Source organism: Odontesthes bonariensis, chromosome 4 (assembly GCF_027942865.1).
Source record: "Odontesthes bonariensis isolate fOdoBon6 chromosome 4, fOdoBon6.hap1, whole genome shotgun sequence".
Classification (NCBI taxonomy): Eukaryota; Metazoa; Chordata; class Actinopteri; order Atheriniformes; family Atherinopsidae; genus Odontesthes; species Odontesthes bonariensis.
Window position 1 is genome coordinate 43,155,877 of NC_134509.1, and position 15,588 is coordinate 43,171,464.

The 15,588-nt window shown below is 39.7% G+C and overlaps 1 protein-coding gene across 1 annotated transcript in view; it reads right to left on the minus strand.

The window, feature by feature from the left end:
• Positions 1 to 1,328: 1,328 nt before the first annotated feature.
• The window catches only part of LOC142379123 (uncharacterized), a 30,131-nt gene continuing 15,871 nt past the window's right edge, over positions 1,329 to 15,588 (minus strand). Inside the window, exons 2-4 of the mRNA XM_075464260.1 lie at positions 9,384 to 9,460; positions 8,499 to 8,610; positions 1,329 to 5,356 (exon numbers count right to left, since the gene is read on the minus strand). Coding sequence (XP_075320375.1) covers positions 4,719 to 5,356; positions 8,499 to 8,610; positions 9,384 to 9,460 — 827 coding nt within the window. The 3' untranslated portion in view covers positions 1,329 to 4,718. The remainder of the gene's footprint in view (positions 5,357 to 8,498; positions 8,611 to 9,383; positions 9,461 to 15,588) is intronic.

Consider the following 15,588-nt stretch of genomic DNA (forward strand, 5'->3'; position numbering starts at 1 on the left):
CCATTCTGTCTACTCATCCAGATGGCACGAGGATCATTGTCCATACAGGGTCTTTTGATATTCTGAGAAGGAAGACTGGCTCTGAGATCCTGAAGAAGGATTTTTCTCTGCTGTTGGAGAGACTGTTTCACTATGCAGCACACCGGCTCTCCATTTCTGGCCCCATTCCTACTGTGGGTAAAGGAATTGAACTTTTCAGCAGACTTCTTGGCCTGAACACATGGTTGTCAAATGCATGCATCGCCCATGGGATTAAGTTCCAAATGGAACTGGATGCAGATTACTTGGTGCACACTTAGTCATGCTGTTGGGACGGCAAACCCAAACATGACTGTACAGATTAGACTGAAGGAGACAGCAGCGAGGCAAACAACCCCCAGCCCTCCCCCCTCACCATCACCCACAACACCTGTGTTTTTACCCCACAGGAGAACTCACTCACCAATCACTCCCTCAGTATTTAGTTTCCAGGTTTCCCATGTACCAGTGCCAGATCCTCCCTGTCCCTGTCACCCAGGCTTCCTTGTTTGTCCATACCAAGTCAAGTTTTGTCAAGTCAGGTTTGTCCTTTTGTTTTTCATAGTCAAGTTTTGTTTTTTTCATAGTTTTTAGTTTTGTAATCCGGCTCAGCCGTGCCTTGTGTTGACTTTTTTGAAAATAAATCAAGTTTGTTTTTGGAATCTGCATCCGTGTCCTACCTCCACGACACGACACCCAAATGTGACAAAACGCAATAAATGCAATATTTCTGAAGTCGATGAGTAATCGTGTTAAATATTCATGATTTCACTATCGACCAAAAATAATCGTGATAATGATTTTTACCATAATCGAGCAGCCCTACTCCTGATGCCCTCCCTTTGGAATTTTTCTGGGCACATCCAACTGGGAGGAAGCCCAAAACACACTGGAGGGATCACATATCCCTTCTGGCCTGGGAGCGCCTCAGGATCCCCCAGGAAGAGCTGAAAAATGTTCATGAGGAGAGGGATGTCTGGGTTTCTCTCCTTGATCTGCTACCTCCACAACCCAACCTCTGATAAGCAGAAGGTAATAGATGGATGGCTCCTCGTTAGACTTTAATGGCTCTTCCTCACTCCTGCAAGTTGTTTATTTAAAATGGTTGCGCCTGTGTTAAAAGAACAACTCAGTTTGAGGACCTGAACACTGGAGCTTTTTATAATTTGTGACCAGAATCTTTGTCCATTTTTGGAAATCTGAGCCTAAGTTTCCAGGAAGGAGACATACTAGATTGTCCTCTGAACTGACCAAAGCTGTCGTCATGTGATAGTGCATGTTTATCAAAATGAAGACATACCAAAGCCAAGTACATTGTAAACTCTTTACATATTTAATGACGCCCATACACTACTGAATACTGTAATGAAAAATACTAAAAGTGAAAATATTGGTTTTAGCTGTGAAACCTACAGCTAATACCAATTAAATCCAAACATGAGCACATACAAACACAACTCTGATATATATAATTTTACTTTACATATATTTTTTTTTTGTTATTTGTATTACTTTTTCTCCATTTAAATAAGACAAATGAATGAGATTTAGCCTCAATTAGTACAAAATGTCAAGTAAATACATACAATCAATGATACAACACAATCACACGAGACAGTATAGGCCTGTGCTAGATGACTTACTCAACAAAGTGCCAACATTTAAGATTCAACTCAAAGATTAACGGAGAAGGCCACTTAATTATGATGCTGTAGAAATACACATAATAAATACATTAAGGAAAACAAACTGTATCATCACAGCCTCCAAGTTTGATCAAGTTGCTATAGGAACATTTAAAGTGCTTTTGATAGAGCCAAATTTTTTTTAATCATCTTACACATAGTCAGAAAAGACATTTTTATTATAGATTTTCTGAGTGAACAGTCCAGGAAGTGGGAGTTTTACTTGGTTCTAAGACAAGTGGAAGATGGAAGGGCTTAAGTTGTTAACTCGCTCCATCAAGGTTTAGCTAATTAATCATCTCCACAGTGTATACATATATCTTAAATTGTCATTTGAAAAGACAACAGAAAAGGCTAAACCAAGGTAAGGCAAGCCCGATTCACATTTGACCTACCCTTAGCTGAAGTTATATTTACTTTTTGCCCCCAACCCTCTAACACCTTGCAATCACGGTGTAACTAATTTAGTGATGTTTATACTCTTTAAGTTGTGGTCTTTACCAACTCCTGAGAGTTTTAGTTTGAGGTTCTTTAACTGCCTAATGTTAAACATTACTCACCAGCTGGTTTACAACTGTGTATCCCACTGAGAGGGTGGTGGACAGTTGCTTTTGAGTTTTTATGTTAGAAATAGCTGCCTGTGGTCACCAAAAAGTAACATTCTAAGAGCTATAAGGGGGGGTGATAGTGAAACAAGCCGGCTCATTCTGCAGACCTCTCTCTCCTCTGGCGCAGGTTCAGTTAGCCAGTGGGTTTTGGGCATCCATTAAGTATGCTCATTGTTTCGAGTAAACTTTTATTTTTTTCATCTTAATAGTCCACAGAGATCTGTTAACGAAAAAAAGTCCGGGCAAAAATAAGTTATACAGTTGCTGAATCTTCACTCAACTACAAAGCCCAATCGAAAAGTGTATTTTGACTTCACTAAATCAAAGGATTATTGCATCTTCTGCAAGAGACTAAAGCAACTACTGCACGTCCTGCGGTTTGCTTCAAAGCCACTAGACACAGATCGGAAAAAAAAAAAAAAAAAACTTTACTTCACAGAGGTCCCTGATCTACCACCGTTTTTGTGGTTAGTTTTAAACAATTTAACAATTTTATTTATCTAATTAACATATTTGAACATAAATCTGGAGTACTGTTTCATTTTAGTTGAGTGATTTTGTACATTTTGAAAATCTTAAGCTCAGACCTCACCTGTTTGGGGTCAAAATTTTGGCACTTGACTTCTGAAGGGAAATACAATAATACATCCTCTGATCAGCAGAAGGCACTAATAGCTGAACGAGAGGTGCCTCAAGAGAAAGATCTAAAAAGTCTGATGAGATGCTGCATATTAGGTTGAGCTGCAAATTTTGAGCAAAAAATCTCTTTGGGGCTGCACGGTAGTGTGGTAGTTAGCACCGTCACCTAACAACAAGAGGGTTCCAGGTTCAATTCCCACTTTTATGTGTGCAGTTTGCATGTTCTCCCTGTGTATGCGTGGGTTGTCTCCAGGTACTCCAGCTTCCTCCCACCGTCCAGGTTAGTCAGGTTAACTGGTGACTCTAAATTGTCCCCAGGAGTGTGTGGCCCTGTGATGGACTGGCGACCTGTCCAGGGTGTACCCTGCCTCTCGCCCAGTGACAGCTGGGATAGGCTCCAGCCCCCCCACGACCCTAAATTGGATTAAACGGGTGCAGAAATTGGATGGATGATTGTCTTTGGGTTCATCACTGACTTCATATCGTCATAAATTCACCTTGTCATTTGAAAGTTTTTTGGGTTTTTTTTTAACCAAAAGAATGGCAAGACAAGAGTTTTCAGTGTGCCATCAATGACGGCACTGTGCTACTAAAACCGGTTTCCACTTATCTTTGCTACATTCACATACTGAATAGAGGGTTTACAGTTCTTGGGGTCTCTAACTCATTCACTTCTAACTGAGCGAGGTTAACTGCGCTATGCTAAGTTCTACTTTCTGTAAATACTGTATATCCTTTCAAAAAGAGGAATAAGTTAACTTCTGAAAGCCATAAAAAAATACTGAAAATGACAGGAAATGAGTCTTTCTTTAGAGTAAATCATAGCAGAATAAGGCAGTAACATATTTCTGTTAAATGGTATGGGTCAATTAATTTCTTGAATATGGCATTACTTAATTTCAGTTGCTCCAAATATGGTGGTGTTTATCCCGTAACCACATGGTAAATGGGCAGTACAGGTACAGAATTAATAATGCAGTGTACACTCATCAACAGCCAAAGAGAAACCATTACCTGCCTGTCCAGGATAAGCCCTTTTGCGTTACCCATGCAAACCAAATGGTTTGTTACAAGCAAAACCCTTTGATGAAATATAGTTGAAGTAAGCCCTGTCTCAGGTGATCTAAACAGTCCACATTTTTGACTCTTTTACACCATGAAACTAAAGATAAGAGGTTGATAGTGTTTCAAGGGAATTTATCTGAAAAACAAATTTCACAAATTATTCTTATCATTTGGAACAAACAACACCACATGTCATGATATCACAGAATGCAGTTATATCTCATCTGTTCTACCTAACATGATGCGTGAAGCCAAATATTAGGAGCTTTCAAACATTCACCATTCAAGTTCCACATTGGGAGGATTAGCCTTAGGATCAGTCTACAGGCCACACTGAGACTGCTGCCGGTGTCTACGAACACTGCACATTTGGCTGAAAGACTGTCCACAGCGTGAGCAACTGTAGGGCTTCTCCTGTGTGTGGACTGTGCGGTGCCTCTTCAGGTGGCTTGATGAGATGAAACTCTTACCGCACAGTGAACATCGATAACGCCTCTCTCCTGTGTGTACAAGAAGGTGGACCCTCAGGTTGTTGGGTTGGGCAAAGCCCTTTCCACAGTGGGGGCAAGTGTACGGTCTCTCCCCTGTGTGCACCCGCTGATGCAGCACTAAGGCAGCTGCATTAGGAAAGACACGCCTGCAAATAGTGCACACCATGGCTTCTTTAGAAGAAGCAGCACTACTCCTGTAAGGCCGCCTTTGGTTAATCGTAGTGGCAGAATTGGCTGCAGGGGGGGGGGGGGGGTGCCGCTATGACAGCAGCAGCAGCAACAGTGGCCATGTCAAAGGAGTTGGCAAAAGCAGCAATTTCATGAGCACCACCTGTGAAGAGCATGGTTGGGGGACCATCTATACTGTCACCCTGTGACGGAAAGGAGGCAGAAGGGTGTCCAGTCTCTGTGTTCCCCAAACCCAGCTGTGCAACTGCATATGCTGCACCAAGATGGCTGACTCGCTCCTGCATCCAGGCCAGATCCAGGCCCAGGCTGTTGAGACGGTCAGCTGTGGGTTCATCTGATTCCACAGGAGCTGACAGATGAGAGGGATGGAGCTCATCATCTGTATTATCATCTATTTGGACCTCTGATTTCACAGCACCATCTGTTAAACTCCCTGTAAGGTCCCTACAAGAAGCCTCAGGGGGCTGAATCCCACTGCTGATGGCTTTCAGATTGTTGGTTGGAGGTTTGGTGGACTTGTGTTTTGCTCTGTGTCTACAGGTCAAGTCCACTGTGGCATCAACAGGAGAGGGGGAAGGCTGTGAAGTGGTGGAGGTAAAGTTGGTGACACTTGTGTCAAGAATAATATCAGTGGAAGAGGTTTCCTCACTGGGCTCCTGGCCTGAAAAGGGACAGACAAACACAAAAGAACAGAGTAAAGTTCCAGAATAAAAAGATTTGGAGGAACCCCATGACTGCTGTACTCTTTGCTCTCAGCTCAGTTGTTTTTAAAAAAGTCAGCCAGAGAGCAAGCTAAGGAGAACATTTCACATATTTCAAAGATTTCAAATAATCTACCAAGCCTAATTATCCAGTATAGATTAAGCTCAAATTGAATTAGCTCTTTCTTAAATGTAAAAGTATTTTTGTCGATCCTTTGCAGTCATTTATATTCTTCTTTAGTGTGTATTGCTTTGACAAAGTAAAATACACTGCTATCCCATTCCTCTGGAACATATTAAATCTTTCTGGTTTGTTGCCAGATGTGTGCTCAAAGGGGATATTGTAGTATACTCCAAGCGCAACTGTTTGTTCTTACATTATAGCTTCAACCCCTCGTAAAACAAGCAGTTGCAGGGTGATTAGGTTTGTTCCATAATGGCTAAATCTTTTATTTGTCTCTTCACAAACAAAGTCCTAATTACCAAGCTCCATCATATCTCAAAGAAGTCCCACACTACCCCAACAGAACTTTTTTTTTTTCTTTGATAAGAACATAAAGAAATAAATGATCAACCAGCACCAGAGGAAATGCCAGGCTACTACTAGTGGGGTCCAACAGCAGGGTGACCAATTTACTGTTATCAATGCAGCTGTTTTTCCTCTGTATTTAAACAGAATTTGTTAAGGCTGGCTAGCAATTCTGGTTTGCCCTCAGACCCAAAGTGAAGCGAAATTAATAGTTAAAATATTAAATTCTAACATGTTCACACTAAATATTGTAATAAAAACCCAATAATAACAGTAGTTAATATTAAATAAATTGATAGTATCTTAGTGTAATACCGTTGACAAACAGTTGTATCTAACATCAAAGTAATACTGTCATAAGAGTATTGACACCTACCTTTACAATATGAGAAAATGATAAGAAAGATAACAAACATTCTTAAGAAATAAACAATTTAATAAATAAAAGAGAATTGGTGAAGGGGTCAACCCATGACAGTTATAACACATACAGAGCAGAAAGTGAAGGTTTGAATCTGAATCTGAGCAATAACCTGCTGACAATCAGTTCAGAGTATTAGACACATGTAAAGTTCCCACCATTTATCTAGTAATTAGTATATTAGAATTGATTCAACTTTAGTGACACCAAAAAATGTGTTCTTTGATTTTTCTAGTGCTTTTAATACGATTTAGTCTGTACTGTTATGTAAGAAGCTACAGAAAATACAGGTGGATGCCTCCACAACCACATGGATTATTGACTCCCTGGCAAACAGAGCGCAGTTTTTGAGACAGGTTGTGTGTCTGATAAGGAGGTCAGCAGCAAAGGAGCACCACAGGAGACTGTACTCTCAATATTTCTCTTCACTCTGTACACCTCAGACCTCCAGTGCAACTCAGAGTCCTGTCATCTTCAAAAATACTCAGATGACTCTGCAGTTGTTGGGTGTATCAGTGATGGACAAGAGGTTGAGTATGTCACACCCATGGACTCACATTTTTAGTTTCATGTTTTAGGTTATGTTTGTGTCACTCCATGTTTAGTTTTTGCCATTTTAGTTTCCCTGCACTCTGTTTATCAGTTTCACTCACTTCACCTGTGTTTTTTCCCTCAGCTGCACTCACTCCCCAATCACTCTCACTCCCTATTTAGTTTCCTGCCTCCCCTTTCAGTTTTGCGGGATCTTTGTTTGATGTCAAGTTGTAAATCCATGCCATGTTCCACGAGCCCTGAGAAGCTAAGTATTTATTTATTTATTCATTCATTCATTCATTCATTCATTCATTCATTCATTCATTCATTCATTCATTCTATGCCATGCCATGGAAGTTCGTTCTTTGTTTTTTGTCCAGAGTTACGTTTTTTTGAATCCGGCTTTGCCGCGCCTTTGGTTTGTACTTTGTTTCTTTGTTTAATAAATCAAGCCTTTGTTTTTTGAAGTCCGCATCCGTGTCCTACATTCCCACCTTCACCCCCCAACCTCGAAACCTGACAGAGTACAGGGAACTAGTTGACCACTTTGTGACATGGTGTGGGAAAAATCACCTCATATTGAACATAAACAAGAGATTATTTTGGATTATAGAAAGAAATAAGATGAATGCAGTCTCCATACTGGGAGAAGAAGTGGAGATCTACATGCTGACGTTTCGCGGTAAGATGTATTGCATTGCTTCCTGTAACCTTGTTTTGCTCTGTGAAACGTCTTGTATCTCTAGTTCAGCATTGCTAAAAACTCTCTTCCTCTATTTTCTGCCTTCTCTTGTTCCGTGTGTCAGATGTTTAGCTACTACTGTGGTTCCTTTAGCGATAATGGTACATGTAACAAATGTAGTCTTTTTGTAGTTTCGGAGGCGAGGTTATCTGAATTGGAAGCTCGGCTCTGCACTGTTGAAGGGTTAGGGTTAGCTTGATGAAGTCAGGTCCCTAAAGCTAGAAGGGCTTTCTTCTAGCTTTATGAACTGCTTATTATTCATCATTGATAGAAGAGAATAAGAACAATCCCAGGTTTCTCTTCAGCGCTGTAGCCAGTCTGACAAAGAGTCCGAGCTCTGCTGAGCCAGTTATTCCTTTAACTCTCAGCAGTGATGATTTCATGAGCTTCTTTATCAATAAAATTGTTTCTATCAGAGACAAGATTGATGGAATCCTTCCCACTATTATCAGTGATGTATCATCAAGTACAGCAGCTTTAGAAGTATCTTTAGAACCTGATGTGTATTCAGACGGCTTCTGTCCAGTTGATCTCTCTGAACTAACAACAGCAATAGTCTCTTCTAAACCATCAACTTGTGTTTTAGACAGAAATCAAGAACAGGGAACAGATCAATTGATGTGAGTGAAAAGTTGTTGATTCAATTCAATATATACTTTTACTCAATATCGAACTTCTTAAGTCAGTAGAGGAGTTTGCATTTTTTACCTACCTTCTGCAATGTTTATGGAGAGAATTTGAGCAGTCAACTGAGGTGAAACATTCCTTTATCTTTATATCCCGATGTGATTACGTTCAAATAAGAGTAGAGTTTAAAGACTGAAGCCATAAAAGGAATACACAAAAAGCTGATTTAATTGTGAGGGTTACACTCACCATCAGATAAGCCACCATCCGCCCTGATGTTGACCTCCACCTTTAGGTCCAGGTTGCAGTCGTTCCTCTCCTCTTTCTCCTGCTTCACAAGTAGCAATACTTGAGCCTCCTTCTGCAGGAATACAGGAACATGTCATAGTCAGAAACTCATCCCAGCACACACCTGCAGCAGTCCCATTAACACAGAGAGTGGAGTACAGAAGCACTCTCTGTAAAACACAGACAGCTCTAACTGGTGTGAACATGAAGGTGTTGGCAGGCCTGAGCATCCACAGCTGCAGCTTTGTAGCAAGAAGGCCATCTTTTGTTTTCTGTTGCATACAAGCAGCGGACTGAGCAGGGTGCTGGACTGAGCAGGGTGCTGGGCTGAGCAGGGTGCTGGACTGAGCAGGGTGCTGGACTGAGCAGGGTTGGGCACCCGGCTGGTCTTTGTTGGCATCTAGTGGTGGCTCAGTAAAGCTTTGGATGTGGAGGCAATGAGGTGCAGGTAAAGACTAATGCAGAGGACGAGTTGTCTCCTGTTGCTGTAGCAACAGATGAGACCTCAGACAGCTGCTGCTTCACCTACAAGTTCAGGTCAGAGAAGGAGGAGGCTCCTCTGAGCTGGCCTGTGTAACTCTATGGTTCTTTTTTTTTTTTTTTTCCCACAATGCTCTGTGTGTAATTCAAGCACCAGATCTGCAGTTAGTAAAAGACAGAAAAATACAGAGATAAAGGGAGAGTGCAGGGCACTGGTTGCTGAGCTTGATATCCATCAGCATAGCGGTACCATAGGTTACAGTGATGTGAAAACGTATTTCCCCCCTTACAGATTTCGTCTGTTTTTGCTTTTTTGTCATGCTCTGAGGCTGGAAAAGCTGAAGAACTGTGCTGAGTAATCTTTACCTTTGAAACATGATGAACGGGTTTGTCCTCAGAGGAAGCAGGAAGAGGTGGCACCAAAAGCTGTTGGTCAGCAGGTACTGAAACATCACACAGGATACGGGATAAACATCGCACAGGATACGGGATAAACATCGCACAGGATACGGGATAAACATCGCACAGGATACGGGATAAACATCGCACAGGATATTTGCTGAACGTAAATAAGATCAGCAAATAATGCAGCATTAACGGTGACTTTTCTTTTCTTTGCAGATAATATGAACCCAGGATATATGTTCTAACACCACATTAGCGGGAGTCTGTTGCAGCTCTGGAAATATTGTGTCTTTCTTTGCATCTTCTTGAGATTTTCCTTCTTTTTTTTTTTTTTAAATACCGGTTTTGGAATACATTTCCTATGCTGGGTCGGATGCTGTGCTGCTGGAATAATTTCTGCAGGTAATTTTGACACTTTTCAACATCAGTTATGATGTGTAACCGTGTCATGGGGAATTTGTTTGCAAAGCAGATTAAGCTTTTCCAATGCCCAAGAAATACTATTAGTAAAACCCCAAAAATTATGAATTCGAAAAATTATTGCATGTCTTTTCTCATCATTTTCATGTTGTTAATATACATCAATTCTTACATTTCAGACCTGCAACACATTCCAAAAAAATTTGGGTTAATAAAAATCTTTTCCCACTTTGTAACGTTTCCTTCTCCCAACACTTAGAGACGTTCTGACAGTGACACCAGGTGATGCAGAATTCCAGCTGTTATTTTGTCCCATTCTTCCTGCTAACAGGTCTTAAGGTGTGCAGCAGCACGGGGGGGGGGGGGGGGGGGGGGGGGGGGGTTGTTTCAGGGTTTGGGGACAGGTCAAGACTGCAGGCAGGCCAGTCCAGCACCCGTACCCTCTTCTTCCTCAGCCGTGCCTTTGGAACATGTGCAGAATGTGCTTTTCCATGGGCTGCTTGAGCAATGCACAGACGTCCCTGGAACAGATGTGGTCCTGAAGGCAGCACATGTTCCTGTAAAATCTCAGTGAACTTTTCTGCATTAACTAGACCAGTGGAAATTGCAAATTATTTTAACAATTTTTTCATTAATAAAGTAAATTCGATAACAGATCAGATGCCATCTGTTGATGGTAAACTGTCAGACTCTATTATAAAAAATAAGATTATGATGGAGAAACTGTGTAGTTTTGAATTTAAGAGGATAAGAGAAGAAGAGGTAGAAAAACTTTTATATAAATTGATAAGCCATGTGGTATTGATAATATAGATGGTAGGTTACTGAGGCTGGCGGTTAAGTTTGTTCAGAAGCCAATATGTCATATGTTTAATCTATGTTTTGAGAATGGTGTCTATCCACAGTCATGGAAGATCGCGAAGGTGTCTCCACTGACTAAAAACAGTAGGTAGCCTTTCACAGGTTCAAATAGCAGGCTGGTATAAACTGGTATTTTACCAGTTTTAAGCAAATTAATGGAGAAAATAATATGTAAGCAAATTCAGTGTTACTTCGAAGAAAACAGAATCAACTCAGAGTCAACATGCATATAAGGTGGGCTATTCCACAAGCACAGCACTCACTGACAATTGGCTTAAGTGCATTGATAGAAAGTCAATGGTTGGTGCTGTGCTTTTGGACTTTAGCGCTGCATCTGACACTATTGATCATGAATTGTTACTCAAGAAACTTTCGGCTTATAATTTTAAAGCAGGTGCTATAAAACTAATAAAAAGTTATTTGGTTGACAGACAGCAATGGGAACCCCTCAGTGTGGTGTCCCCCAAGGGAGTTGCCTAGGCCCGTTGCTCTATTCGATATTTATAAATGATTTACCCTATGTTCTAAAAAGCGTGTGTATGGAGATCTATGCAGATGACTCTATAATGTATGTTCTGCAGAGAATGTAGTGTGTATCAATAAGTTGTTACAAGATGAGTTGATGGTGGTCTCTAACTGGGTTAGTGAAAACAGGTTAAAGTTGAATGTTGTTAAAACAAAGTGCATCATGTTGGGTTCTAGATATATGCTAAGATCAAATCCTGAAATAAGGCTTGTTTTGCAGGGTGTCGCTATTGAACAGGTCAGAAAGGCCAAGTTATTGGGCGTGATTATTGATGAAACACTTTCCTGGTTCACACATATAAATAAAATTGTGTGTGTATTTTGAATGTCTGTATTTAAAAACTAGAAAAATAAAAAAAACTTTTCCATTAGTTATGAAATAGTGTGCTTCAGTGGACACACTTGGGAATTATCTTATTACTTTCAGGATGCAATGATGATATTAATAGATAGGTTTTATTTAGCGCTTTTCATAATACTCAAAGCGAGTATTCATTCACTTATGAAATGAAGTGAATGAAACAACAGTAAATTCTCTAAAGTTCTGCCAATCTCCGTCAGTGAGTTCTGGGAATTGACGTGACCACTATGTTGTTTCAGTGCAGTGTCGTACAGGTGCCTGTACCGCACTTCTTCACCAAGTCTGGATTCGAATTGGTCCATCCTGTTTGTCATTTTCTGCGCGTGCTAAGATTATTTTATTTATTTATTTATTTTTTGTGGAGACTTTAATATCGACTTGATGAAATGATCATAAACCGACAAATGATTTTTGTAATGCAATGTTTAGTTTTGGACTAAGGCCGCTCATAAATAAGCCTTCTAGGATAACCAAGGATAATGCCACACTAATTGACAATATTTTTAACAACGTATATGGCCCAACAACAAGTGGTTTATTCCTAAGTGATATTACTGATCATCTTCCCATATTTGGAGTCTTGCATATTTTAAAAGATAAATCCCCAGTTGAAAACAGTGAGCCTACTCATAGACTATTGAGAATAAGGACTCCAGAAAGAATTGAGGCTTTAAAGGTAGATCTTGCAGACTGTACTTGGGATGAAGTGTATGTTGAGTATTTGAACTTGGCTTATGATGCATTTTTGTTTACATTTACAGAGCTTTATAATAAGCATTGCTCTATTAGGAATTGCCAGGTGAAGGAAAAAAAATAAGGGAAAATCATGGATGACTAAGAGCTTGCAAACGGCATGTAAAAAGAAAAATGTATTATACAAGAAACACTTACTAATGAGAACCAGCGAAAGTGAAAAAAAGTACAAGAAGTATAACATTTGACTTCTATTATGAGAAAACAGAAAAAAGGAGCACTATAATAAATTATTTGAAGATTGTAAAAATAATATTCAAAAGACTTGGAAAGTTATCGATCATATTATCCGGAACAAACATAAAAAAAACTGAATTCCCAAGTTTTTCCTAAATAGCTCTGGTGACACAATGGACAGTCTACAAAATATTGTTTAAGAGTTCAACAATTATTTTGTGGGTGTTGGTAGTAATCTGGCCAAAAAAATCCCAATGTGACAATAAATTAAATATGTTTGATAGTCTCATTAAGGATAAACAAAATTCTATTTTCCTTTGTGGGATTGATGAAAGTGATGTAATTGAAATGGTTAGAAAACTCAAAAACAAGACATCAACTGATATTAATTCCATTGATATGGTTATAATCAAGGAAGTCTTAGATTTTATTGTAAAACCAGTAACCTATATTTGCAATCTGTCCTTTCAAAAAGGTATTTTTCCAAATAATATTAAAACAGCAATGATACCACAAAGATAATAGATAATGTTAGCCTGGCTGACGCGTCCACAATCTCGATGAGATGGTGGTCTGGGAACTAGGTGTGCATTTACTCGTATTTGAGGCGTGGTTTACGAATGCCTAGAGCCGTTTATTCGGTGCTACGAATGTTTATCAAATGACGTCAGGTTCTTCCCATGCTGCTTTGCGCGCGATTCATAGCCAATTGTATCACTTATACCAGATGACGACAGAAATTCGACGAGGAAGAAGAAAAAAAAGTAAAATAAAAGTAAACTTGCGCTCTAAGCTACTTAAATTGACAACAAAGTAGGCCTATATGCTATATTCTACATGATTTTTTATGTTGTAGAGTTGTGAATTTATTTTAATAATGGAGAAATTGAGCAGCCTTGCTTTGTTGTCTACAGTAGTAGATCAACCCTCATCTTACTTTGAAGCTCCCAGCTCCCAGAAGTGACGTCGACGCAGCTTTAGCAGCAGAAAAGCTATCAGGCTTGTGTTGATAATAATAAACTCCTGGACTATGTACAAACTTCCAAATGCATCGTTTTGTGAGTACAGACCATATTTGTACTACTGTAGAAGTTTGGTGTCATGGCATGTGGTTTTAGTGTGGTAATTTTGGAGATACTGCCAGGGTCCGTTAGCGCTTGTACTAAGCTATTCGGGATAACTCAGTAACTCAGCTGATGTTCAGCCAATATCGGAAAAACTTCGGGTGGGCTACTTGGCTGGATGTCACGGTTCAAATGACCCTAGGGTGAATCTACTCCGAAACACTTTCTAAGGCTGCATCGAACGGTAACGTTGTGTCCGCTGTCATGTTGGATTAACACTCTACAAGCTTCGGTGTAGCGCATAGACGTCGTCATCGTCTTGCTGCCCCCCCGTTCTGTGATTGGTTCCCAAACTCTGGCAAAAATAAGGGCGGTGGTTTCCAGGCTGACTTTGCAGTGAGAATGAAATCGAGCGCAAAGCAGCATGGGAATTCCCAGGCTAAGATAATGTACCAAGTGGACCTATTAAGCCCACCAAATCTGCTTTTCAGACATTTTTAATATATACCGCCCCAATTGAAGTGAGAACATTTTAGTTAAAATGATAGTCTAATGTCTCATTTGAAATATCAATAATTCATTTATACCAATTTTTTTATTTTTTTATTGTTTAATTTGTCAAAATATGTCAAAATTCTGGCATGGACTTAATGGGTACATTAAGTACCCATTAAGCCCATGGGTGTTACAAATAAGCCCACTTCATGATTTGTTGATAAATACATATATATGTAACGCCCTTTAGTTACACACTTGGCGTAATCCCCAATATTTCAGTTTTTTACATGTAGTTCTTAATTTCACCAGCAGAGTGCGTATGCATCAGGTTCAAGCGCTGCTCGCGCTCGGTAGAGTCTGTTTCCTGCTAGTTTTTTTTCCTTCCTTCACTGATGCCAATGAAGACAGACACTACAGCCGAGACAGCATGTTAATGTAAATAACTTGACAAAAAGTGGTCAAACTTTATTTTTTCTGGAGCTATTGGTCCGGGAAGGTACTTATAACCGTGAGGATGTTTTGGAGTGCCGGATGTTACCAAGTTTGTGTTTTGTCAAAGAAAAGATCTGTGGTTGTTTTTTTTGTTTTGGGTGTGAGATAAATATGAATAGCGAGCCAGAACCGAGCTAGAGGATCGTAGAGCGGGACCACCGGCGTACATGCGTGGAGGGTGTGACGGCGGAGCAGCTCATCGTGCATCTGGATGAAAGAGCATCAAACACACCTTCTACATAAGACACAAACACTACCCGGGTAGACAAGACAAATCACACCACCATACATTAAAGACTCTTACACAAACTGTGGACACTGACGGAATTGGACATTTGACTTAATTCCTGGACTCTATTGGACTCTGTTTTGTTTATTATTTTTTCGGGCCCTTTTCTTTTTCTTTTATTTGCATTTTGAAGGTATTTTTGTAATCTGTAAATTGTTATGGTTGTTGGTTACAACTTAGCTTGTTAAAAGGGAAACGCTAGGTTGATCTAACTGTTTTTTTTGATACACTAAGAAATATTAATCCAGTCATAACGAAACTATTTTCTTTATTAAATTTGAAAGGGTGGCTTCCTGCCAATAAAGGATACTTTTGTTACTCTCTTTCAAATTGCTTTCCCGGTCATGTCTGTATCCTCCTTGAGCAAACTTACATCTTCTGATTTTGGCCTAAGTTAAAGTACATCATAGTCACCTTGGCTTGTGTACAGTAGACATACGTTACATATATATTTAAAAATCTTAACAATCCAAAGTTGTTCTATTAAAATATGTAATGTCTTAGCTCTCAATAGCTATTTTCATTTTGTCTACACTCCTTTCCTCTGGCCTGTAAATGGTATTTGAAATAGGCGTGATCAGCCTTTTGCTGTGTTGTCAACACAGGAAAAGCTAAACTTACAACATGTCTTCTTTGGAATGCAGCCAAAAAACTATTTATTAACAAAATCAAAATTAGAATGGAAATTACTCTTCAATACTTCATCTTTCAATATGTGTTGTCATT